The sequence below is a fragment of the Epinephelus fuscoguttatus genome, linkage group LG20 (genome assembly GCF_011397635.1).
Source record: "Epinephelus fuscoguttatus linkage group LG20, E.fuscoguttatus.final_Chr_v1".
NCBI classification, from domain to species: domain Eukaryota; kingdom Metazoa; phylum Chordata; class Actinopteri; order Perciformes; family Serranidae; genus Epinephelus; species Epinephelus fuscoguttatus.
Genome location: NC_064771.1, coordinates 27,752,114 through 27,779,732, shown reverse-complemented (window position 1 = coordinate 27,779,732; position 27,619 = coordinate 27,752,114). Strand labels below are relative to the sequence as shown.

At 42.6% G+C, this 27,619-nt stretch overlaps 1 protein-coding gene across 14 annotated transcripts in view; it reads right to left on the bottom strand.

Moving 5' to 3' along the window:
• The window catches only part of LOC125881099 (calcium/calmodulin-dependent protein kinase type II subunit gamma-like), a 62,461-nt gene that overhangs the window by 11,621 nt on the left and 23,221 nt on the right, over nucleotides 1-27,619 (bottom strand). For 2 of the 14 annotated variants that reach the window (XM_049564077.1, XM_049564082.1), the window contains exons 4-18: nucleotides 27,278-27,332; nucleotides 27,060-27,125; nucleotides 23,612-23,684; nucleotides 22,268-22,370; nucleotides 21,703-21,786; nucleotides 20,019-20,113; nucleotides 19,343-19,465; nucleotides 19,095-19,178; nucleotides 16,588-16,630; nucleotides 13,796-13,858; nucleotides 9,571-9,611; nucleotides 7,741-7,824; nucleotides 3,891-3,935; nucleotides 3,716-3,770; nucleotides 3,432-3,506 (exon numbers count right to left, since the gene is read on the bottom strand). In XM_049564077.1, the coding sequence (XP_049420034.1) occupies nucleotides 3,432-3,506; nucleotides 3,716-3,770; nucleotides 3,891-3,935; nucleotides 7,741-7,824; nucleotides 9,571-9,611; nucleotides 13,796-13,858; nucleotides 16,588-16,630; nucleotides 19,095-19,178; nucleotides 19,343-19,465; nucleotides 20,019-20,113; nucleotides 21,703-21,786; nucleotides 22,268-22,370; nucleotides 23,612-23,684; nucleotides 27,060-27,125; nucleotides 27,278-27,332 (1,089 nt within the window). The remainder of the gene's footprint in view (nucleotides 1-3,431; nucleotides 3,507-3,715; nucleotides 3,771-3,890; nucleotides 3,936-7,740; nucleotides 7,825-9,570; nucleotides 9,612-13,795; nucleotides 13,859-16,587; nucleotides 16,631-19,094; nucleotides 19,179-19,342; nucleotides 19,466-20,018; nucleotides 20,114-21,702; nucleotides 21,787-22,267; nucleotides 22,371-23,611; nucleotides 23,685-27,059; nucleotides 27,126-27,277; nucleotides 27,333-27,619) is intronic. The other 12 variants (XM_049564078.1, XM_049564085.1, XM_049564080.1 and 9 more) reach the window with 11 other exon arrangements.

Below are 27,619 nucleotides of genomic sequence, written 5' to 3'. Positions count from 1 at the left end.
TGGTCAACAAACACAAAAACACATGGATGGATGACAAGATGACGAAAAAAACGTACATGTGATCTCCCGCACACATAACATGCGCACACACACACACACACACACACAGATCATGCAGTTAAGTGACAAAACTGAACAAGACACAAAGCTGACGTAGGTTAGTGCTCAGTAAAATTAGTGATGAGTAAACACTGAGAGTTAGTGTGGGTTTATGACAGGCATGCAGATGGGTAACACGAGGACAAGATGGCAGCTAGAAGCGGGATCAGTACAGCTCTGGCTGTGATGCTGTGTGACGTGGAAGTCGTTTAACTGCCTGCTCTGCTCACATCAACTTCACTCTTAATGCTGGTATACATTAACAAAGCCTCGTCTGATGAGCTGCAGCGCCCAGCGGAGACAAAGAGAGAGGATCGAAGCCATTGTTTGTTATTAGCTCATGTTATGCCTGTGGGGGAACTTAGCATGTTCAGGAAGGACGGTGGGAGTGGAGGAAGGACACAGGAGAGGAGTAAAGAGGAGGAGGAGAGATCAGACTGTCCTTTTAGTGCAGGTGTGTCTGACGAGAGCAGGAGGTCAAGAGACGAGAGGAGAGATTAGAGTAAAGAGGTGAGATAACGACGCAGAGAAGAATGGTGTATTAGACAGACATGGAGAATAAATTAGAGAGGAGATTAAAGGACATAACAGAGAACAGAGCATCAGAGCAGGAGGAGGAATGAAGGAGAAAATGTGAGGACAAGGAGGAACCTGACGGTGTGCGTGGTTCCAGTAAAGTCAGACAGGCAGCGGGACGAGCCTGTCAGACTGGGAGGCTGGTTTAGGACACACAGCTGCAAAGTAAGCAAGGCTTTCTCCAGCTGGAGCCATCACATTAGGAGGACAGGGGGATAGATGCAGTGATCACCAAGAAAAACACACACGCACTCACACACACACAGATTTCAGGGTTCCCACAGTGGCGCTGATGAAAAATTCCTCGACTTTTGTTCATGACTTTCTATAATTAGGTCAAAGTGCCTGTGCGTCCTATAAAATTAGTCCCTGCTGATTTTATTTCAAAAGTTAGTTCCAAGCACGGTGAAGTTAAGTCCAGGTGGTGAGGAAGTTCAAGTGCTCTTAAGAAGAGAGCACACAATGTACTACAGTATTAATGGATATACACAGCAGGAAATGACCATCTGCAATCAGTGTATAAAACAAGTTGTAAAATGCAGTCTGGTAATGCACCCCTGCTCAAGGAATGTTCCAGTTTATTACAATTTGGGTCTTGTTTTTGTAGTTGGCTTGTTGGTTTTGATAACAGTGTACTCACAGTAGCTGAAGATCAAAGAATGTGACTGATCCAAATTCTGTTTTCACCATCAGTTACATTCATTAAGGCGAGCTGCCGTTTCAGATTTTGGTGCAACATTTGTCCCTGGCCTCCTTTTACAGTACAATCATCTCTATAAACAAAAGTCTGCGCATGTTTGTAGAATCTACAGGCGACAGGACAAGATTTCGGTAATGGAACAAGTTTCCGTTTTTGGTCCTTTTGTAGCCTGACCCCCAAATTCCACCAGATGCGTGTTGGTCGCGTCTGCACTCCGGAACGGCAGTGGAGCCGATAGGTTTCAATTCTGGTCAATGTGTGTGCTTCCACCAGCTGCGGCTGTGCTGCGTTCCGGCTCCATCTCAGCTGCGGTGCTCCAGAGCCCTCCACAACAGATACGCGGGACTTCTATTTTTGCCGGACGCCGGAGCACAACGCAGCAATTCAGCACAGAGCAGATCGTGCGGGGCAGGAAGTCGTGCACAGAAACAAAATAAAACATCTGGTTAATTTTCAAAATAAAATACAGTGTTCACGGCGGATCATATTTCCCTGCACTACACCTTGAAAACATCATAATGGGCGGAGGCAGGCCTGAAGTCAACCAGTCAGAGGTTTTCAGACATCATTTCACCCCGTTGACACCGTGGACGAGGAGATGTTAATCATGGAGGTGCAACGAGATGACCTTCCTACTACTCCTCTGGTTTTGTGGTTCTGTTAACAGAAACTTCATCTGGTTATATCGTACAATTATGCGTGAATTCGCGAGATCTCATGGGTCCTCGTGACTCCCGCTGTCCGGCGGAGCTGCACCGCTCCGCACAGCAAACGCAGTCTGTGGGTGTTGACAGACGGCAGAGCACGCAGCAGATTACCAGCGCTGCCGTTCCGCAACGGACACACATCCAGTGGAATTCCAGTGTGAGTAGTACTGAGCTATCACGTTTAAATGGCAACGCATTAAATTCGCTTTTTGTTTTCTAATTTATCTGCATTCATGTGCAGATACCTGTTCATCAAGATCAGCCGAAATGATCAGCACACAGAGGAAGAAGTCTTGGCTCAGCCCGAAATATTGGCCCTCACCGCCGGAGGCTTTATCGTCGTCAGATGATAGTTGATGGGTTCTGACACTGACCATACAATGACTTGTACACAATGATTCTCTTCCAAATAAGTTTGGCTGATATTGGTCCTGTACTTCAAATGTGGTTAACTAATCCATGCTAACATGATGCTGTCATGCTAAAATGATCCTGTTAATTCTCATCCTGCTTAATTTAGTTAAACATTATGTTTTCTAATTCCATCAGTCTTTTAACACTAACTACATTTACATGCAGTCCACATTTTCATGTGCACATGCTTTTCATTTCTTCTGGATTATCATTGTAAGTGTATATATAGTGCCCTGGGTGATTCTCAATAGAGCTGAACAGAGCTTGAACACTTCACAGTGTAAATCAACGCAACCTCCGTGAGCTGTTTCTTGCAGTCACCGGCTGCTCAGAGGTAACAATAACTAGCTCTCTTCCTGCCGATTTCAACACGGATTTGTTGTTGTTTTCATGTTCCTTCTCTCCACATACACTCCTCTCTGTCGTGCAGTGGTAGCGAGCACCAGAGAGCTTTGTCGTTTTGACATAATAATGATGCAACGTGTTTCGGGTTGACGTGACGTCGGATTACTCACCCATCTCACCCAGAGAGCAGGTAAAGTGTAATGAGCGGGGGAGGGGGCAATTTTATTACAAAATGAATTCCAAGTTGTAATAAACTGAAACTATACTTAAACTACATATATCAACTCAAAATCCCACTATCAATCTGCTTAAATTTCTACAATGTTCCCCAAGTTTCCTGTAAGAATTTCCTGGAGTATATAAAATTAAAATACATAACAAAAAAAATCAACAATAATCCATAAATACCAAAACCAGTGGGAACCCTCAAAAAAAGCTTGGTGGATCAGAGTGAGGGGGCTCAAAGATGTAAGGCTGCCAGTGACTACAAGAAGCCAGGGTGGGAGTGGGGGGTGTGCGTGTGGGGGGAGGGGTGTTAGGTCCTTGCCAGTGGCGACCGTACAGCTTGTGGTCGCCATGGATAAACTTACTGGCAGGTGAGCTTTGAGGTGAGGGCAGAAGTGGGGGCATCTCCTCTGTGGCGCTGCTCTGCGCCGAACTGTCCGCTAGAACACACACACAAAACGCAGCCAGACATACGATAAATACATACATACACATGCCGCGGGCAGACAGTCGAGAGTGTGAGAGACACGTGTCGCATCTCAGCACACCTGCCAGCCACTACAGTCAAATACACACACTTCACTAGATGGGAGACAGAGAAAGAGAGAGTGGATAAGAACAGGAAAAGGGGAATAAAACATCTGAGTACCTTTCCTACCTTTCATTTCCTCCTCGTCGTTGGTGGCGTTGCTCTCCGTTGATCCCTGGAGTGCAGAGAGACGAACACAGAGATACTGAAATTAACACAGCCAGCTTTAAAAGGTCCAACAGGCCTGAGAGCGGAGCGGCTGGGTGATGCTTTCAGACAGACACACACATCTCACCTTGACTCCATCAGGAGGGTTGTGCACCACTGTGCTTTGAGATTCCTGCGATGCAGAACGGGATAGTTAGTCCAACACATCAGAATCCTGAACCAGTGCCTCTCAACTGGGTTCAAACTGGGCCCATAGTCTAACTCAGCCATGGGGTCGTAACATAACACTACACCTCCTCTTATAGTAGCTGTTATGACTCTAAAACTGTCAAGAGCACTCACGACTAAGAGATGATTCAAAACTATCATTTAGGGCTGCAACTAATCTACCAATTATTTTAGTGGGGACCTCATGTGATTTAGAAATGACCCCCCCACGACTGCGTTTCATGTGGCGTTGCACAAAATAAGCAAAGTCTGCATTTTACAAAGATTTACTGACATTATCCTCTATGTGTGTGCACTGCGCAGTAAATTGTAACTCAGAAACATTGCGCAGCACTACCTGCTCTTCTGATGAATTTGAGCTGACTTTTTTTCCTCCGTGCTGTGTAGCGAGAAGAGCCTCCTGTACCCAAAATGCTGTCAAAAACTTTCACTTGTACTTGCTAACACAGCGCCTATAATTCTCGTCCAGGAAAGAGGCAGAAAAGTGCGGAGAAGACAGAAAATAAAACCCGAAATCACCGAGATGCCGGTTAGCACGGCACTGATATTATTATGTGACCTCTGTGTTTGACAATTGTGTTTTGGTAATTTGTGGTGGAATCTTTACTTGACGAATTACAAACATGGCAGATTCACACAGGAGTAAGATCACAGGAAACCTCTGCGAATATTATAAATTACCAACAGTCCCCAGGTAATACTAATCCCATGCAAATAGGGCTTAACTGATAATTAGTTTGGTTTATATAATAGGAAAAATAATGACAAATACTCATCAGAATTGCCCAAAATCTGAGTTAACATATTTGAATAGCTTCTTTAATCTGAGCGATTCACACTTTTTTTTTTTTTTATAAAGATGGTTGCAGATTAATTTTCTGCTGACTCACTTTCACAGAAATTGCATTGTCATGGTATCATACTTGGCTTTAATATCACAAACTTCTCTGAGCTAAATTCTAAAAATTATGAAGAAAATGAAATTAAAAGCTAAGAAAATAGTTTACAGTTTTACATGTGAAAAGTTTTATCGTGGGCTTCAACAAATACATACTTCAATCATCAATTAATCTTATGTTTTTCACAATAAATCCCTTGGTTTACAAAAATCCAGAAAAACAGTGCAAATTCACTTTTTTTTAACAATTCCTCAAGTCCTAAGTGACTTCTTCAAATGTCCTGTTTTCTTGATATTCAGTTTGAAAGTACACAAAAATAAAGGAGAAGCAGCAAATCCTCACGAGAGAGACGCTGCAACCAGAGAATGGATGGGATGAGTTCCTTGATTAATCTGAGTTAAACAGTTAATCGATAATAAGAGTAGTCGCTGATAAATGTTTAAGAGCATTGACTTATCAATTCACTGCTTCAGCCCTGGTGTTACCTGATGTCATACATAAAAGTGGAACACAGATATCTGGATGTAACATCAATAATCAATAGTGTATATGTGATTTTACTTAACAAAAATCGACTGTAAAAATATTCTAATTAATATACTGATATTGATTCCAGTCATATCATTGCCCAGGCCAAACTGGGATCCTGCACCACCAGTTGAGAAGCACTACCTTACCACCCCACACAGTGTTATTATGTAACCAAACTGGTACAAGATGTAATACGCAGTGCATGCTAGTAAAGCGTCTTAAAATCACCACATGCTAACGCTGCATGAAAGCACGATGATAATAGTTTGGTAGTATGGTAAGGATGTCACTGGGGACATTAATGGTGGCAAGATGGGTTAGATTCAGAGAGATGGTTGGATGTTAGGGTTGATGGTTGCAAGGCGGTGTTGGCTTTAGTGAGAAAGTTGAGGGAGAGCTGGTTATGCATGGGAAAAAAGTGAATAACACAGAGGCCATTAAAGGATGAGACTACATTATTCTTAGATATCAGCTAAACCAGGACTCTATAGTTCTCTGTGCTGACACTTCAGAGGCATATAATCATGGTAAAGGGGACAGTTCACCCCCAAATCAAACATTTATATTTTATTCCTCTTACCTGTAGTGCTGTTTATCAGTCTAGATTGTTATGGTGTGAGTTGCTGAGTGTTGGAGATATCGGCCGTAGAGATGTCTGCCTTCTCTCAAATATAATGGAACTAGATGGCACTCTGCTTGTGGTGCTCAAAGCGGCAAAAAATACATTTGTAATAGACTGGAAGTTTCCTAATCTTCCAACTACTTCCATGTGGTTAGAGGGTTTTGTGTCTTTTTCTAAAATTGGAGAAAATTGACTTTTCTATAGTGACAGTTTCTCAGTTGTAGGCCTCCATTATCTATGAAAACATGCATATCTATGAAAAAATACAAAAGTACAGAAGATCTATACAACCAGCACCGTTTCAAGATGGCCACCTGAGATTAGTGTCACAAATTCGGTATCTGTTCCTGAGCTATGGCGTTGAATAATGGCCAGAAAAGTTTTGTATCTTTTTAGAACATTATGATGTCACAGTGAAATTGACATTTGACCTTTTGGATATAAAATATCATCACTTCATCATTTTATCCTATTAAACATTTGAGTGAAAATCTGTCATAGTTTTGGTCACACATGGCCTTGACCTTTGACCCTCGACCACCACATTCTCATCAGTTTATTCTTGAGTCCCAGTGGACGTTTGTGCTAAATTTGAGGGCATTCCCTCAAAGTGTTTGAGATACTGCATTCACAAGAATGAGAGATGAGGTCACAGTGACCTTGACCTTAGACATCTGACCACCAAAATCTAATCAGTTCATGGTTGAGTCCAAGTGGATGTTTGTGTCAAATTTGAAGAATTTCCCGCGAGACATTCTTGAGATATTGTGGTGAAGAGAATGGGACAGACAAGGTCACAGTGACTATGACCTTTGACGTATGCCCACCACAATCCCATCAGTTCATCACTGAGTCTAGTGGACGTTTGAGTCAAATTTGAAGAAATTCTCTCGAGACGTTTAGATATTGTGTTCACGAGAATGAACATCCGGATGGGTGTGATTATACAATTCTTTGATAAATTGATTAATTAAAAAATAATAATAAACAATGCTACAAAAATAAATTTTGGTTCAATGGGACTAAGTGGAGATGTGTTGTCCATCTTAATATACAGTCTAAGGTGTGATTTGGCAGACAGAAAATAGTTCCTGCATGAAACTGCTCACAACAAGGTCTGTGGATTATCTTGATCGTAATTTCTGGAAACAGATTCTGCTGATGAGTTTTTCAAATGTGGTTTTTGGCACTTTGAGCACCACAAGAGAGTGCCATCTAGTTCTATTATATTTGAGAGAAGGCAGACATCTCTACGGCTGATATCTCCAACACTCAGCAACTCACACCAAAACTATCTAGATTAATAAACAGCACTACAGGTAAGAGAGGAAAATATATACATTTTTGATTTTGCAGTGAACTGTCCCTTTAAGTTCATGCTCCTTAAAGGTCTAAAAGGTGCACATGTGCAGCCTGAGATTTAAGAAATGATGAGCATTTTTAATCATTTCCAAAAAGTTTGACAGAATTATAATTCAGAAACATATGTGCACCTTGGGGAGTGAAATGGAGGATGGGTACTGCTGGGACAGGGGATGTTACGGTGCAACACCTCCTGGCTGGTAGATGAAGGATGACAAGCAGCGACTATGACGATGGAGGGTGAGGCACAACGGGCTACTATGCAACTACTGGGGGGGAGGGGAGGGCGGGGGGGGTTAAGAGGCGGGAACCGACACAGCGGCGGCCTACTGTACCATCTGGGCGTTGGTTGCCATGTTGGTGTCTTTCAGGGCATTGATGGCGCTCACTATACTGTTCTTACTGTTGTTGGTAGAAGGCTGGGATGAGAACGCAAACACTCAAAGTGAACACACACGTTACACACACACACACTCACACAGATGCATTAGAATTATACGCCTTTTAGGGAATGGGGCTAATGTTGGTGGAGGCTCCCAGGCTGTTGAGAGCTAACAGGGTAAATGAGAGGGTGAGTGCCACAGAATGGCCTCTAGATCATCCTTTTAACTGCCTCACTAACTCTCTATGCCTCCGCCACTTAACTGCACAGAGAGACCCCTGGGGCAGGGGAGAAAGAGAGGGAGGCAGGAGGCAGGAGGCAGGAGGAGGAGGAGGAGGAGAGGGGAGAAAGATGCTTAATAGCAGCAGAGAATGATGGAGACTGCTCGGAAGAGAGAGCAGCAAACCTTTGACTGAAACCGACTAAAGGTGAAAGAATAAAACCAATACAGAAAATAATTAAACTAAACAATGCGACTGGAAGAAAACAGTTAAACAGAATTTCTCAAACTTGAGGAATGAGGGACTCTGGGATCGAAAAACAGGCCACAGAGCGTTGAGAAACCCCGTTGTGTAGGAAAATCTCCTAAAGAAACAAACGGGAAATTTGAGGCAAAAAATGGGAAAACCTTGAAAAAAAATATAAAGACGGTTTCTCAGTTGTAGGCCTCCATTATCAGTGAAAACATGGATACAGAAGTACAGAAGATCTATACAACCAGCATCATTTAAAGATGGCCACCCGAGATTAGTGTCACCAATTCAGTATCTGTTCCCGAGTTATGCCGCTGAATAATGGCCAGAAAAGTTAGTTATGGTCACACATGACCTTGACCTTTGACCTTCGACCACCACATTCTCCTCAGTTTATTCTTGAGTTCCAGTGGACATTTGTGCCAAATTTGAGGCCATTCCCTCAAGGTGTTTGAGATATTGCGTTCACAAGAATGAGACAGACGAGGTCACAGTGACCTTGACCTTTGACGTACGACCACCAAAATCTAATCAGTTCATTGCTGAATCCAAGTGGACGTTTGTGTCAAATTAGAAAAAAAAAAAATCCCTCAGAGTGTTCTTGAGATATTGCGTTCACGAGAATGGGACAGACGAGGTCACAGTGACCTTGACCCTTTGACGTATGACAACCAAAATCTAATCAGTTCATTGTTGAGTCCAAGTGGACGTTGGTGTCAAATTTGAAGAAATTCCCTTAAGATGTTTTTGAGATATTGTGTTCATGAAAATGGGATGGATGAGGTCACAGTGACGTTGACCCCTGACATATGCCCACCAAAATTTTATCAGTTTATCCTTGAATCCAAGTGAACGTTTGTGTCAAATTTTAAGAATTTTAAGAATTCTCTCAAGACGTTTTTGAGACATTGTGTTCACAAGAATGGGATGGACAACCCAAAAACACAATGTACCACCTGCTGAGAGGCATAAAAATCAGTTACAAAGAGCCTCCGAATACTGCGGGGGGGTGGGGGGGGATTTGGGGGTCTAAAAACAGGCCGCAGGAGGTTAAGAACCCCCGAGGTGTGCCATTATCCCCTACAGAAATAGAGAGCAAATCTGAAAAACTGGGAAAACCTTGAAAAAATACCATTACTGTGATGAAAGAGATATTCCTCGAACAAAACGTGAGGAGGAGAAAGTGAGCTTGAGAGTCACTGAGGTACGGAAAAGGAACAGAAGGCAGAAAGGGGGTCAGCTATCAGAGTAGAGACAGGACACCATGTAGTAGAACAAAAGAGGGCAGAGAGGTGACGAGACAACCTTACCTTAGCAGAATCTGACTTCTTGTTGAGTAAACTTTTGCATGCTGCAAAAAAAAGAAAAGAGGAGGATAGAAAGGGAGAGAAACAGGTACAAGTTTTACTGTTGACCACAGCCAATCCACACAGCTCTTTTTCAGCTTTTTAAAGAAATCCGCAACTTGAGCAAAAAACCTGCATCTACAATTTGTCCTATCTATGAAACCCCCAATACCTGAGCTTTTATGACAAAGTCTAAATGTTGCCAAAGAATAACATGCATTTAATGGATTTCTTGGGCTTTTTTCCCCCTCCTTGGCTGTACGAGTTGCTACACTCTGCAAAACCCATTCGCATCATAATCCATTCACTGCCATCTGGGGAAAAAAAGAGAAACCTGAGAGCAAAGTAAACTTCCTAAATCCATTTCCTGTCTGTAAGACCCCAGCAGATCTACAAAGAGAGTGATGGTCAGACTCAAACGGCCGCCAGGACTGACGGCGATGAGCTGGGTTAATGTAAATCATTGATTTCCTATAAGGCCCCGGTCATTTTTCCTCTCAAAGCTCTCAACTGTCTGTTGCTTCCCCTTTTTCCTGTTTTTTTTTCCACTGACACACATAGGTTCCAAAAAAATCTTATCTTGTGTTTCTTACCTTCCAAAAAGAAATGGGAGAGGGAAGAGGGGGGAGTAGAGGGTTGAAAGAGAGGGCTTAGTATTTCAATACAAGACAGTGGAGATAAGGGGCACAGCATTTACAGCAGCAAACAATATCAAGTGACAACTCATGCTCCTTAATCTTGGCTGTTGCGTCGAGATGCAGCTTCTATCTTGGCCTGGCCATGCAGCATCCAAAGGAAAAAAAATATAAAAAAGAAATGTTTTCATTCCTTAATCAGAGAGAGGAGAGCTGGTTGTTTAGAGCACAAACATCTGCTCTACATTCGGCTAAATCTTCTACCAAACAGCCATCAGGGTGCTAATTGTGACAGCATGGGACCACCACATTCACATGCTCTCTAAATCTGCCCTTACCTTCCTGCTCCTTGAGAGAAGTCAAGATGACCCGCAGCAGGAGGGCTGCACCGCTCAAATCACAAAGATACAGCTGGTATTTATAGAAACGCCCACAAAACGTCACATCCCTTTAAGCCAAGGAGGAAAACTGGCTTTTGCGCGTCAAAAGTAGCTAAGTGACTAACTAATGGGAACAACATCTTTTCAATTTGGGCCAGTATTGAGTGACAGCTGTGACCGTCATCAAACCCACCAGTAGTCAAGGTCATCTGAAACCTAAAAACTTACAAAAACTGTCTTAGATAGACTTCCCACTGTTCCAACAATCATCAACTCCGGTTTGGCGGAAATAAATCCATCAGTCACCCAGTTAGATGTGGAAATACGCTGCCTCTATACATACTTAAATTACTGTTTTTTTTAAATGAAGTCTGGTGAGTTTGGTGATGGTGATTTCAGGGCCGTCTCTGGTTAAACAAAAAGGATCTAAACCTTCATCTAAAGTGTTAGACTGTTTAGCCACTGATAAAAAAAAAAAAAAAAAAAAGTTGTGAGCCTCTACGGACCTGTACTTGTTGAGGCTGCAAATCTTTGCGTGGTAACGTTACAGCACATGTTCAAAACATGTTAAGGGTGTTGGGTAACATTAGTATTGCTATACTGTTGTGAAACGTTCACGAAATTCTCTAAAACATGCTTGTCTATTACATCACAGCGTTTATGATATTATGGTAAGTCTAATAAATCATATCTATAGTGACATAATAGTGTCTTCTATGTGAGTTTAAAAACGTGTTTTCCCAGCATTTACAAGCTGGAGGAAAGGACTGTTCTCCACTTCGGTGATCATGCCCCCTTACTATGACTTGACAGCAACTGAATCTTTACCAGGCCCCTGAAACACTGCTCAGCCTTAGGGGGCAATCACACAGATATGAGACGCTAGAGACGCAGACGCTTCAAAGACGCTGGAAATGCTGGAAGCGCTTATTCAATGCGCGCTAGCTACTGGTGTCTGATGCTCAAAAAGTTGAAAATATTTTAACTTTTCAGCATCTACGCGCGTCTAAAAACGTGCATCTACAAAAACGCGTGTCTAAAAAGACACTGGAAAAATGCCCGTCTAAAAAGACGCTTGAACGCCAGTCAGACGCGCCGTATCATAGGAAAACAATGGTTTTACTGGCGTTGCATTTCAAGCGTTTCATCTCGGTGTGATTGTTCCCTGTATAACTGTTGAGGACACCTCGGACTGCAAACAAAATCAATTATGACTCTTTCTATTATGATTTTTTTATCCATTGAGGTTTTAAATTTGGAAAACTTTCCTGAAACCAAGAAAAGCGTTTTAAGGATGTTAAGTCTATGAGTGGAACAGGGGTCAGCAGGAGAAACACCGATGCGCATATTCAGTGGGCCACATAATGCTGAAGGAAACCCAGGAGCTAGAAACTTTTTTTGGCATTTGCACCAGGTCAGCAACTCCACCCATCCTTCACGTTCGGTATCTATTATTACTGAAAACCTACGATCTATACCGGCTCGATGATGAACAGGTAAGGGCGGATTAGAGAGCGTGTGAATGTTGTATCTCCCAGGAATATTTTACAGGATATAAACCACACAGGACACCCACATGCGAAAGGCTGCAAGGCAAACGCCTTTCTAGAAACATACAAAAATGCTTCAAAACGCTCACTTTTGACACACTTTGCTATAATGTCATTAAATAGGAGGAACATCATGAGCAAACTGCCAAGCCTTGCTTCAGCCAAACTCTGCAGAGATGTGCAAGGAAGCTGTTTTTTTTTTTTTTTTTTTTTAAAAAGCCAGAATTTTGCAGTGATGAGTGACATCATCAGAGGATCAAAAGCCAAGTAAATAAAAAATAAACGATTGAAAAGGAGGAGAGCTGAGGAGCCCAATCTGCAGTGATGATGTCACACATGAGATTCACGAAAACTTACAAAACAGGCAACTTGGTCCAGGCTCAGCGAGGAAGCCCGCATTCAGAGGGCTCTAGCTGACAATCAAACCACCACAAACACCCCGAATCTCAGCGCACCAATCACACATTCCAGGAGTTTCTGCACTGAGGTCATCTACCTTTCACAGTTTACCTTTTATCCTACCTACACACAAATCCTAGTTACCTATAGAGAGATCTACGTACATTGTGGAGCAAAGTAGATTTTCTCATCTGAAAAAGGTGACAGAAAATCCATTCTGCTCCACACTGTCTATTTCTAAAGTACTCATCCATGGAGCCACCATCGGAATCGCCGACCTTCACCACCCATCCCCACTTGGCAAGATGAGAGCTGAGTCTGATTTTAGTACTTCTGAAACAAAAGGAATCCATCCAGTAAGGTATGGAAAATGTCACTGACAAACGTGGTGGCAGATTTGCAGCCACGTTGGCTTGTGGCATTCCTTCTAGGAGGCACAATCTTTTTTTTTTTTTTTAAAAGTACTAAAACAGACCTCAGGAGGGGGAGATGAGACGTGGGATGCCTTTAATCTCGAGGGATTCATCAGGAAAGCTGCACAGCGGTGATGGTTTCAACAGTTGGCTCCAGCAGCAGAAGCAAAGGCAGCACTCCCATCCTCCGTCTCATTCTAAACGTCTCCCCCAGCCCCTCTACATCCGCTTTTCCCTCCCCACCACACCAGACCCAGGTTCGACGATGGCAGCACGCCAACCCAGCTCTTGCCGGCCCCCTGCAGTGTCAGTTCCCGGCCCCAGAAATACATGCCCCTCCTCATCCCCTGCCCCGGTCCGCCCTGTGCCTATCCTCGCAGCCCCGGCTGGTGGATAGCACAGGGGCGTTCGGGGTCAGCAGGAAGTCAGGATGGAGCTTGGAAGAAGTGACGACGTAACTAAATTTGGGAGATGAAATGGGGGTTATAAGGTCGGGGCTGAGTGGTGGTGGGGTGTAAATGCAAAAAGCACTTTGGGGTGCAGGTTGAATCGATTACCATTAAGTGATACTGATGTGCATGATTGTGTGCATAAAATGTGATGTCTTTGCATTACAGCAAAGACAACAGAAGAGCCTAAATCAATAAAAATGTGTGAGTAATGCATGCATGTGTGTGAATGTTGATGAGGATGCTGGCAGAGGATGCATGCAGGAGTTTGAGGGGTGGTAATGGGGTCCCACCCTGAACTATGACCCAAAGGAGTGAGCTGTGTGTGGAGAGGAAGTGGATGGGCGTGTCTCTGGGACGTACCTTCCTGAGCCAGTGAGGCCGTGGAGGAGGCGGCAGCAGCAGAGTTGGTATGCTGCCGGCCCACTATTGGACAGAAATGCTACAGTTGGGAGGGGCTATACAAATTAGGCAGGTCTATCTCACGCTGTTCAATCGTGGGCCTAGAAGGCTACAGGATGTGCTGGCTGCAGCCCAGACACATCAAAAGTAGGGCTGCACGATATATCGTTAATGCACTGACATCGAAATATGCGCAGTAGTGGCATCACAGGACCGAGCAATGTCAGGTCAGGCTAATGAACTCAAACACATCATGCTACAACTTTTTTTGCTGCTTGATACAAAAGAAAACTCAGCTCTCATTTCACATGACTGAGCACGTGACATAGTCTGGCGGCATTTGTTATGGGAAGTGAGACTCTCCTGGGTGTTTTAGTCGTCTAAACGATTAAACGTCCGCCCCCTCGCAAGTCAGCACCAGAAATATTAGTCAGTTAAACCAATTAGTGTTTTATTCATGTGTGAGGCTGCTTAACTGTCATGCAGCTGCCCGCCACTAGTGGGTGCTGCAGAGCCATCAGAGAGCAGTCCCCCTCCCCGTGGTAATGCTCGAGTTAAAACAGCACGGTTGGAAATAGGAGAGATGACCTCTCACAAAACCAGCGCAGTTTGGCAGTACTTTGATCTAGAAAATGAAAACAAGGTAGCATGTAGGCTGTGTCAGAAAAAACTGGCATATCATCACTTGACTGGAGCAATGCACAACCACATTCAACTCAACGTTGGCTGCCACACTCGAACCAATTTGACATTGTTCACCCGGCGACACTAGCTATGTTTCCATCTAAAAGTGATTTGAATCATTGGGAAATGCGCATTAAAAGAAATACGAATCCTGTGTGTTTCCATTAAATGTACTGACTTTGGTGAAAACTATGAACTTGTGCGAGTTTTCCACAGAACCGGAAACAAAACAAGTCTGGCATTCTTCTTCTTCTATGTTTTCTGGCGGTTGGCAACCAGCTTGTAAATGCATTACCGCCTTCCCGACCCGGAGTGTGGATATCACCACGGAGAGAGGTGCGCTACGTCAGACTTAATTCAAACATAACTGTTTCCATCCCCCGTTTTGCGAATCAACATTTTTTCGAATCAACCAAAACCTGACTCAAGCAAGCGTATTTTAGTTTGCGTGAATCAGGGGATTTTAATTCGAATTTTGGCATTTCCATCATAGTTTTCCGATGCGATACTTCTAGATGCGCATATAAACAGGCTGATGGAAACATGGCTACTGTGATCTTGCCCGGTCTGAGAAGATAACGCAATGACCTCACAAGATATGCTTCCACTTCAGACTTCAGGAAGTTAATGGAATATGTTGAGCCTGAAGACACCGTGCCAGGACTGTGAGTGTTTTCCTTTTTTTTAGACTGGTCAACTAGTCATTAAAATTTTCGTTTATTCACCAAGGAATTTGTCGCCAGGAACATCCCTTGTAGAAAAGTACCATGACTGCGCCAGTAAGTGCCAAAGACGCAGTGAAACGCATGCTTATCCAAAGCTACATGAGTCAGCAGTTCGTGTCCAGATAACGTTACTAGCTAACGTTAGTTTATTTTATCTACTATTTTCAACCTGTTAGGTCAACCATTCCAGAGGTCTGGTGAAACGTTGTTAAAAATACGGGTTGTGGCTAAAAAAGTTGTCACAGCACACTGTAATTATCCAACTCGAGGCATGTGACGCTTCTATGCTAACGTTTGACATAAATTGACTGTGCTCCTCCAGATTGAAGACGAAGGCTTTGGATCAACATCTGCCGCTGTTTCTCAGCGAGTTTTATTCATTTTTTTTAACTTTTCCCCTTTATGTCCTACTATTTTTGGGATTTAAAGTGGCCTTAGCCCCCCCCCCAAGTTAATCGATTGGAACAGCCGTAAACGCCACAAATCCCAGGCATTAGTTCAGTGCTGTTAGTCTTCATCTCCAGTTACCCTCCATTTGGACAGCGCACCAATGTATGATGTCATATCTAAAGAAACTCTAAATATAAATATCTCAGAAAAAGATAATATCGCAATGTCAGTTTGTTTTTCAATATTGCACAGCCCTAATCACAAGGTTTGATAGAAATGGGCTAAAGCTAAGACATGCACCCCGGTGGTTTTCTAGGCCCAGGGTTGAAATCATTAGCCATCGACTGACCAATTACTTAAAGGCTGAGAACACAGCTTCAGCGGAAACAAGTCACTCTCAGCAGACTGAGGTAAAAAAAAAACACAGAATCTTAGCAGTCACCTTGCCCCAAACATTAAAAATCTCAAAAAGTCTTCCCTCTCTCAAACATTCAAACGCTCCCCGGGCAGCAGAAAAGAGGGACACACACAAACACACACACGCACGCACACACACACACACACACACACACACACACACACATACACACAGAGGGAGAGATACATTAGCATGAACAAGGATGTAACTGACGCACACATATAATGACATACATCAGGATGCATGACAATCATTAACGATACACTGTTTCTGCCATGACTCCTAGGAACTTCATGTTTCAAATCAGTTTTAATGTTGTAAGCAAGTAAACTCCTGTGCACACACAAAGACATATTGTTATTTTGAGGATGAGTGGGTGAGTGTGTGTGCGTGTATGTGTGTGTGTGTGTGTGTGTGAGTGAGTGTGTGTGTGTGGTGAGGGGGTTAAAAGAGGTGCAGAGGACTCTATCCACTCTCCTTCCGCCTCTCCCTCTGCATGTGCTGCGTGGGAGGCTGAGGGCGAAGGGCACACCCACCTGAGAAGTTTCTGGACACCAGCATGGTGGTGAGGATGGCTCCCTGGAGGAGGAGAGGAAGAAGGAGAGAGAAAGTGAGGGACGTATAATGAGTGCAAGGAGTTTTGTTTTATTTAACAGGATTTCTTCACTGCTCCGTATTCAGTTCTAATGGGACGGTAATATTTTTATCTTTCGGCAGTGCCTTCATCACGGTGCAGTTCTTGTTCTGTCAAACAGTATCTAATTTTCAAAAACATGTATCATATTATTTGTGAGACACACCATTAACTTCAAGTCCTCACATCTCAAAGACCCATTACATGTTTTTCTATGCAAATGAAATGAAATGAGGTGACAAAACAGAACAGCTGCTTGATCCATTAGTTTGCATGTCTGACTGTGAATGCAAACTACAGCAACTAGATCGTTTGAATGTTTCAATACTGCTACTGATACCACGCCACACGTCTATGTGCCAAAGCAGTATTTCTTTGACAACTTACTTTGACAGCATTAATTACATCTTCTACAAAAGATGCAGAGGCCATTTAAGACCTTTAACTGAAGGAAAGAAGTCTAAAATTGGTATAAATTCTATTTAAATCAGGAAATAGCAGATTAAAGAATTGACCAGACATTTCATGACAGCTTTCACAGGGATGCACGATGACATCAGCACGTCATCTGTATCGGCAGATAAATGCTTTAACCCTTTGGGGTCAAGAGTATAATTGGCCATTTTGACTACTTCTGATTTTACCTTTAAATTTCACCTTAAAAACTGTTTACCTTGCCTTGTTTGGTGTCTTTTTTTTCACCATAACCTCACCTGTGTAACTTTACAGTTTTTTTCATTTTGACATACTGTATTAACACATTGGACCTAAAATCACACAAAAAACACCAACAATAGGAAAGAGGGTGTCACTTTCTTTAGAATAGCCCGTGTTTACCGTTTCTTCATGCACCAAACGTGCAGCAAACTAAGTCTGGTTTTACCTGGCCTATCAACACAATTTAAAACTGGTATACAGTCTGAAGTTCACATTTTCAACACAAGTTGAAACGGAGACTCAGAGAGGCTGCATCTTGCTGCTACGTCATCTTAAATCGGTCATGTGATTTGGACACACCAGTGCGTCCATGGACTCCAGAGGGTTAAAATGAATTATCGGCATCTGTCTGAAATTATTTTGTTGATATCACAAGCAGATAAGATGAAGATTTAATTAGTCGAAATAGGCCACTTTTATCCTGGATGTGGCTATTGTCTGGATTGTCAGCATCACCCAAGCCTGTTTAAGTAGAAAGAGTTTTACAGTTTTGTTTGAAAATGCTACATTAAAATAAATACGGCATGTTTTATATTTGAATACATGTTGATAGGAAAGAGAATCTAGAACAGGTTCCAGGAAAAAAATGGTTTCAAATTGTCCGATCCATTGGAATCGTATGCCTCCGAGCTTTGCACGTCCTTTTTTAATCAATGCTGGCTTGTTTTCCTGAAAGTTCCACGTTGCAAAACAATGACGTCAAACTCATCGTCTAGGCTGCTGGTAACAAGAAGGAGTGATGTCAGTAAAATGACCATCTGCAGTATGGGTGGAAGCACCAGTAATATCCTGGAACATCGTGACTAACAGCAGCGCCACGCTTAGCAGATTATTTCCTTGACTAAGAAAACCTTTTTAAAAACTAAATGTTGTACAAATATTCTTTAATTTCAATCTGTGTAGGGCTACTTATTTCTGCACAAATTCACAATTAATCAGGAATCGATTAGGACCTATTAGCATCGATAATGGCACTGGTATCAATAAAAGCTACATCCCTACATTTTGAAAAGCACTGTATTTATGTCTGCATCTGCCAGTGAGCTATCACTGTAAGAGTTGGCATAAAAACAGAAAAGACTTGATGTTCTCTCCAATTAAATGGAAAAATTATGGGCATTTATTGGCATTGTCTCTGCAGAATGAGTACGAAAATACTGACACATAGGATATTGGCGAAAATCCAATGTCATGCATCTCTACAGCTTTTAGAAATTGACAGTTTGACAGGTGGTATTTTGCCTTATCTTTATTTTCAGGTTCTGTTCTCTGTGAAATGAAGAGTCAGATCGCAGATACTGGATGATAACGATACTAAAATAAAATGATAATAATGATTTAATTTAATGCTTTAACATTTTAATCCTCGGACTGCTGACTTCGTGTGTCGGCTCCGTCTTCTGCGCCACCTTGAATGCAAGAGCCGCTTCAATCATGTTACTGACAGGCCCGTCAACTGTGGAGACATGCTGCTCAATATTATGAAAATAAGCTAAAAATATGAATCTAATTGTATTTCCTGCACTATTATCTTAGTTTCACTCGTATGAAATGTCCCAACATGATCACTTTAAATGTGCTCAGATTGGGTTGTGGTAGTTGTTGTGGCCACATGTACGGGTTTTGATGAATGAGGGTGAAGACGCCTGCACGTGTCTACAACAAGGTTTCAGATGAATTTAAGATGAGTACCTTGAGTTTTCGGCGAGCGTTGAATTTGCGGAGACACTCAACAGTTTCCTGTCTGTGCATCATGGACGCCACTGTAGAACGGTGCTGCAGGAGGACAAGAACAAAGAATTAAACTCATTATAGTTATTTCAAGGTTACGATATAGTAATTGTTTAGGTTGTGTTGTGTGTCTTACGTCCTAATCTACCTCTGCAAACTTATTTGTACAGCTCCAATATTTCTATTAGGTGGGTTAGGTGAATACTTACGCAGACCCAGGGGTGTTTGAGGGCCTGTTCGGCAGTGATTCTCTTAGCTGGGTTAATGGTCAACATCTGGTTGATCAGGTTCTTTGCCTCTGGAGTCACGGTGTCCCACTCTGGGGACGGGAACTGGGAAAAAACAGAGAAAGTAGGTGTGACAGTTGGGAAGGAAGGAAAGCAGTTTGGAAACAATACAAGCTCCTGAAAGGCTGGTCAGTAGTCCGCATGCTTCTAGCTAATCTGCACCATCTGGGCACCGGGTCTTGAGTTAATTTGTCAAAATTAGGCCGATATGAGAACGAAACTGCTAAATTTCCTTTTTGGATCAACAGGACATGTACTTTTGTTCCAGTTCTTTAAACCATTTTTTTCTACCAAGCGTGAATTCCCTACAAACAGGCTGGCTGAGACTTCCCCAGTCTCTGTGGAAACTGCAGTGTGACTTGATTATCTAGACACTGAGAAAGGAGGATACCCCCTCTCTGATTCTCTGTCTCACACACACACAGACCACACACACACACACCCCTCTGCAATGCGTCAGGGAGGCCCTGATAGGATCAATAGCTTTGGACCAGCTCTCAATTGGACACTATTAAACATTCAAAAACTGCTTCGCAAACCCCTGCACTGCACCCTTCACAAGTATACACCTAACACACACACACATACACACACTTACATCGTATGCCCCAGCTTTGATCTGCTGATAGAGTTTGTGTTGATCTTCATCCCAGAACGGAGGATATCCCACTAACAAGATATAGAGAATAACACCTGACAGAATACAAAGTGGGAAAAACAGAATGAGAAAGAGATCATGTTAACATACTTTCATTATTCTTATTTTGATTTAATATGCAGCACTTTTCATTATGTTGACTCAATGTGCTAAACTCACATTTACAGTTAAGAGTATAGTGAATTAAATGCACGACAATGCAACAAACTTAAGGGTTAAATTCTTCTCTTTGCAAATGATTGGAGGTTTTAAAAAAATACCCATTAACCATTTACTTTTTTACAAAACAAATCTTCTTCTACTTCTATGTTTATTTGTTTTTAAATATAGGAAACTGCATTTTAAAATGCAATGTAAATCCTTTCGTTTTGTTTAATCAAATCAAAATGCAATTTCTTGTATTTTAGTAGAAAGCAGCAGAAACTGAGTACACTTCAATATCTGTTTATTCATCTCAAGTAATATGATTATTGCAATATTCAGCAATGTCGTCATATACTGCACCCTTCCCTTATTTTGTGCAGCCCTAATCCAGAGCAGGTGTGGGGGTTAAAATTACTTCAGTGTTGCAATTTTTAATTCCTGAATCGATAAGATTCAAATATGGAGTCATAAAGAAGCTGCCAGACTCACTGTGGTGATCTACAAGTAACGTGACGTCATATCCGTTTCAAAAACACAGCTGACGCATTCTGATTTCAGTCAGCCGAGGGCAAACTCCCCATCGGATTAGCAAACTTTCTACTGTCATTGCACAGATTAGATCCATCCTGCTGTGACCCCCTGCGTTGGGCTTTGTGGCATCTTAATTCAAATAGCTACAGCCACTACTGAGTCCGACTGCAGAGCTTCCACCCACTGCCATCCCGGCGAATAGTAGCGGGGAAAGGTGAACAAATCAATGCGCTGAGTGCAGCTCTACAATGGGATAAGACTTTACCCGTTTTAAATACTAAAAAAAACAAAACAAAAAAAGCAGTCAAGTGTCAGTGTTAATATTGGCAGCTCCTATAAATGTGTTTTCGGAAATATGCCTCACATTGTGCAGACTCTAGAAGTGTATGATTTAACTATTTCCAGTGGTCTAGTGTTAAAAAAGTTAACAAGCATTTCTGTAAATTGTAATATTTAGCTGCAATACTCACATTGCACATTGCTGTCACATTGCTTAGATACCGCATACATATTCAATCTGCTCGACAGTACTGAATTGGGAGATCTCATGCCCAAAAGTGAGGCTCAATCACTAAATCAATCCAACTTTATTTGCAACACACAAACGCACACATAAATTCAGAGACTGTTATGCTAAGGACTGAAATTATAACAGCACTCAAAAAAACGGGAACGGAGGAAAGCGAAAGTTAAAATAAAAAATTAAAAAATAAATTTTATAAATAAATAAAAGAATATACCAGCTAAAAAAATAAATAAAAAAAACCAAACACATTAATAAAAAAATACACAATAATCATAAATACAAAATTAAAAAATAAAATAAATAAATAATAAAATAAAAATAAATAATAATATAAAATAGAATTTAAAAAAATAAATAATAAAATAAAATAAATAATAATAATAATATAAAATAGAATAAAAAAATAATAAAATAAAGCCTCACCACAAGCCCAAATGTCCACAGGCTTGCCGTAGGGGTCCTTCCTCAGGACTTCAGGGGACAGATAACCCGGGGTGCCTGCAAACCCTGCCCGACACACAAAAAGCAACACAATCAAACTGATTCCTTTTATTAAAACTTCTGATGAAGGCTACTCTTGTGCAGCTGTGTGAATGGCTCGGACGATAGCTGACCTGTTGGACTCTGACGCAAGACCAGATTATGACAGTGTAGAGTCACAAGCAAATGCCCGTTAATCATCTCGGGCCCGCTGGAGAGTCAGCCAAATGCTGACAGCTTGGCCGTTTGCCAAGACACAATGGCCTAAGCATGAACTGGACAGTGTCTGTGAGCCTCTTAAGCAATGCTAGTACTAATATTCTTTGGCTTCCAAGTGGGCGGGCGGATGTGTAGCTATACAGACCTACTGTATGAAAGAGGGCCTGTTCAGCAGTGAGTCGTATGCTTAAACACATAAATGGCTGAGCACCCAGATAGAATAGCAGGTCAGGTAAATGGTCCGGCACGTTTGATATGTGTGTGTGTGTCACTGTTTATGTTTTCTTACCAAACCAAGCCTGCTGGTCTCCTTGCACTTCGATAGCAAGGCCAAAGTCTGCCAGCTTCACTGCAGCTCCCTTCATCTTACTGGCCAACAACAGGTTCTCGGGCTGAGAGACACACACACACATGGTGAAGCAGAATGTATGACAAGAGATCAAGACAGTGAGAGACAGATAGTGACAGGCACTCTTGAGTGAAGCTCTTTCTCAGAAATATTTATATTTGATGTGTTCGACACAGCTCGTGTGGGGGTGGGGTAAAGGTGTGAGAAAGCGATGGAGAGACGGAGGATATAGAGAGAGAGAGAGAGAGGATGAGTGGTTGTGAATCTCCACAATGCCTTATATGGGCATGGGTTCGTAGCCATGGAAACCACTCGGGAGTCATTTAGGCAGCGCTGCAGACTGCATGCTAAATGGAAAGTGTACTTAGCGAGAGGCAGCGTGTGTGGCAGCGTTCTAAATGGCCGTTGTTTGGGCAGTAGGACATAAATGGCCGCAGTAAAAGCCCACTCAGGATAAAAGGCCAACAAATCAGACAGGCAGCGCTCGAGGTAATAGCGTTATTCTCCAACACTGAGCGTGCAAACACACATGCGTACAAAAGCCGCCCACACGTGTCTAAAACAAGGCTGTTTTTTTCCACACCTTGCAGTGCTTGAAAAGATGCAATTCAATACATATTATTACTGTCCTTCCTCCCAGGATCATCATCATCACCTCAAACTGGGTTAAGGAGGAAACTGGAGGCAGCAGAGATGCTCTCCTCCTCCTCTACTCTTTGCATCTGAGCCTATCAGCGATTTGGGACGACTCAAGCCCCTCCCCCCCGCTGCTCCATGGGTGGGTGTGATGTCACATGGGTTGTCCTGGCAACTCCCGAGGTTCATGTATGCCCTCACCTCCTCTCTCACAATAGACCCCCTTCACAACAGTGCAAAGTGTGTGTTTGTGTGTGCGCTGTTTGAGTCCTTGTCTTTTCCTTGCCATAGGTGAGAGACAAACCCCTCCACGTGATATCATGACTCACCATCTCTGTGTGCTCAACATGAACACACATGCAATGCCTGCGCACACGCACACACGCACACACACACACACACACACACACACACACAACACGCAGAGGTCTGGTCACGGACAGACAGGCTGACAGATCTGAGAACAGATAGAGGGTAAAACAGTGGCGGGAGAGGGACGCAGGGGGAGGAAAAAAAAAAGGATAGAAGCAGAATTGCAGAGATGGAGAGAGAGAGATGGAGCAACTGAGAGCCATCTGTGTGTTGCCATGGCCACGAGCAGAGGTGTGTGTGAGTGTGTGGTTGTCATGGCAACGGGCAGCCACTCACCTTGAGGTCTCTGTGCACAATATCATGCTGGTGGATATGATTGACACTCTCCAAGATCTGACTAATGCAATGACTATGGAGGGAGAGACAGAGAGAGAGAGAGATAGACAGTGTCAGTCACTGCCCTTCATCGCAGGAAAACAAAAAAGAAACATCACATGTACTCCAACATGATTTGTCAAAGTGTTTATGGTCTGGTTGTAAAGCTGATGCATTTCAATGGGAAGAAAAAAACCCTGACGTCATTCTTGTTCACTTTACGATTAACAACATGACATTAAAACTGCTGTGCGTTTTTGAGAGTTGGTAAAAGGTTGAATTGACTAAATCGTGTCTGTAATGTGATGACACGCTGAAATATGAACTTCAGGATGTCACAAGAACTGATACTCCGGTACCAAGTCAGTGCCGAAATTGTGACAGTACTCAATTTTCCCCACCAGGGATGCAATTCCTGTGTTAGTGGCGGGGCAGCATATACGCCTACAAGTAGGGGTGGGCGATATGGCGTCACGTAGGTTTACATTACCAAAGGTTTGACGACACCGAGACCGACACTGACACCTGTGTGCGCACGGCGAGAGAGAAGAGGGAGAGACGCTGAATGAGTTCCCTCTGAGCGGTAAGTGACTAAAAGAGTCTAAGAAGTCTGGGGTTGTTCATAAAACATTCAGGATGCCACAGTTTATTCCACACTACTGAAGCTGCTCCTCTTCCTGGAACCACTGCAGAGTCTTTAATAACTTCACTTTCAGCCATGCTTGTTGTGGGTAACAGTATGACGTCAATGTCAACAAGTTGAAATATCGTGAGTATCATGATATGAATTTTTCAAATTATATAAGAAAATTTACCATATTATCGTGAACGAGATGACCTACAAGTGTTCTAGTCTGCCTTAAATGCCAAAGGAAGAAGAACGCCGACCAGCACGGAAGAACAACAACACGTGGAAGACGGCGACAAGTGCAGCTGCAACGACAGCTCCACCATTAGTTATCGAAAATATTTTTTTGTTAATTCTCCTACAAACGTTAGCAGCGTGACGAGGGGCTGAGCGTCTACTCTGCGCTGCGTCTCAGGCATTTTAATTTGGTTGCTGAAAGTTGAAAAATGTTCAACTTTGGGTGAAACCCTGCGCTCCTTACTGCCACTTTTTACCCAGTCGTCCAATGACAGTGGAGGAGGGGCGGCATGAAAAGCCTAACACAAAGACCAACTGTCACATCCTAAATGTACAAGTGAAGAGCGACAGAGGAGAAATATGTTCATGCACTGTTGGCTATTTCTCAGTTTATGTTTCCTCACCCACAAAATCTAGTGAACCCACACAGACTAGCACTTTGCTTTTGAGGTGCATCATCAGGGATTAACAATAAAATCTAAATGTTTTTCCATAAGTGTTAAATGTTAAAGTGCACGAGATTTGTTCATGGTATCAAACTGGGTGTCAAGAATTGTGGAATTTCACTGGTGTCGACTACTAATTTTCTGATATTGTGAGATGCCTAATTTATACAGATTGGTGTTTAAAAACAAACCTTTTAAATTTGGGATGCAGAGCCGAAACAGCTAGGCCTTGTTTAGTCTTCCAACCCAAATCCAGATTGGGGCTCTATGGAAATTTGGATCCCAACCGCATTTGGAAGCCGTTTGAAAGGCGAATTCAACTCGATTTCTACAGATGCATCTTAGTCCGAACATTCGGGCTGCTCACATCAGATCTCAGAGTGTCTTTTGCTTCACAATGACACAACGACATCAAATCCAGACTGATGGGGGTGTATCGCAATGTATACCCGCCTCCTTCATGTCACTGTAACAGCAAGATTGTTTGGGGGGCGAAATGATGGACCTCCAGTTCTCATGTTTTCACATTAAAAAGCCAAGTCACCAGGATAGCTGCGTAGTTACCGACACCTACGTCGTTACCACAGCAACCCATGCAGATAGATTCGTGATGTTTGGAGACACTTATCTGACCTGATGATTTGCAAATAACTGCCGACAGTCTGTCTTAACAATCTAATTTAAGAATCAAATATAATGTGCCTGCAGTCTGAACGTAGCCTTATTCAACTTGCCTCAGTCAATCAACAGAGACGTTGTTATTCTGATTTAGTTACTTCGTTTAAACCGTTCTCCAAGTGAAATGCCTGTCTTTGGGTTTTTAAATGTTGGTCAAACAAAAAAGCGTTGTGGTGATGTCACTGTAGGCTTCAGGAATCATAGGCATTTAATTTTTTTTGCAATTTTCAGACATTTTATAAACCTAACAATAAGAACAGATCAATCAAAACTGAAAATACCTAAATGCCTAAAAACATGAAAAATCATCTATGTTACCTTCTAAGACAGTGGAGGTTAAACCTGACTTGCATAACAAACATTTACTATTCAATCACTATTATTTTTCAAAGACATAATCCAGGTACTGTAGTTTAAACAATCAATACTAAGAAACACGTGTGGGAGGCCTTATACCACACAGTCAATAAATCTCCATCCCAGTAGCAATTTTAATAATGGGGGCGTCAATTCAGCTGCTACTAATACCATTATTTCTCTATCCTGGCTGGTGAGCGTGTTTTCACACCAGCCTGGTGAGTGTGTTGGCTCACGATGGGTCTTGTAAAAAACTGTTCCTGCAAGCCAGTGCCCGACCACCTTATTACTGTTCTATGCACTGTGGTGTCAGGCTCCGCGATGCCACTATTTGAGGCTCATGTTCATGTCACGTCTCTGTAAAGGTTAATGGGTCAAAGGTCGGGCTCAGTTGGAGAGAAGCTTAATCCACGTGGGTTGGTTCATGTGTGTGTGCATGTGTGTGCATTTGTGCCTTTCCAAAGCCCCCCCCCCATGTGTGCATGAACAGACAAAGACCCCCTAATCCAATTGTACAACAGACTTCATGAGCTGCACACCACACAGCCACAGAAAAGGAGAGGAGAGGGAGGAAGTAGCGAGGAAGGAGAGAAAGCTTAAATGTCACAATGTCGACAGACTGTCAGAAAATAGTGTAAAAAGCACAATACGGTTCCACAGAAGCCACGGTGACATCTTCAGAATGCTCATTGTGTCCGATCAACAGCACAAGGCCCAAGAATATTCACTTTACAATAATAAAACGCAGGAAAAACCAGCAAATGTTCACAATTAGGAAGCTAGGACCAGCATTTTTTGGCAGTTTTCGCCTGATAAATGACTTCAAGAATTAACAGTTGGTTGTTTCAGAACTACTTCAATGTAGAAGGAGGATGCAGAGCGATGCACTTGTCAACAGGCGGGGATGCATTTTGCTGACAAGAGCACAAGCAAACCAATTATATCCACCACTGTGTTTCACACTCACATAAAAGTATGTATTCATATATTTAACGGGATTACATTGTTTGCAGCAGAGTGCACGTGTGCAAATGTTCAGAGCAGCTCCATATGAAGCGCTTACCTGGCATCAGCCTCGCTGTAGTACTCCCTGGCTACAATGTCTTCAAAAAGCTCTCCTCCCGTCACCCTGGGAGGGGGAGGGAAGGAAGGGAGGAATGAAGAAGAGGAGGAGGAGAGAAAGCAAAGAAAGAGAGGGAGAAGTCTGTTAGCATACACAAACGAACCGCAGCTGCACGCATGGATAAAATGTCACTGTGTGTGTGTTCAGAATATACTCACAGGTCAAAGACTAGGTAATGAAAGCCTTCCTCTGAAATGCTGTCATGGAGTCTCACTGCAAGAGAGAGGGGCAGGCAATGAGACAGAGATGCAGAGACAGACGAGTTGGGTGAAATAAAAAATAAAGATTTGCTGCAGTGTTTGAAGGTTAAACCTCACCATAAACTGAGGCTACGAGAAAACGCAAAAATATCTAAAGAGAGAAGTGGACAAAAGGCAGTGCTGAGGAAATGAATATCAACTATGTGACGTATTGAGATTTTTTTCTCACCGCAGTGATGTGACAACAAATCCAGTGGTTTGGCAATTAACTGCCATTTAATGAAATCCCACACACTCTAT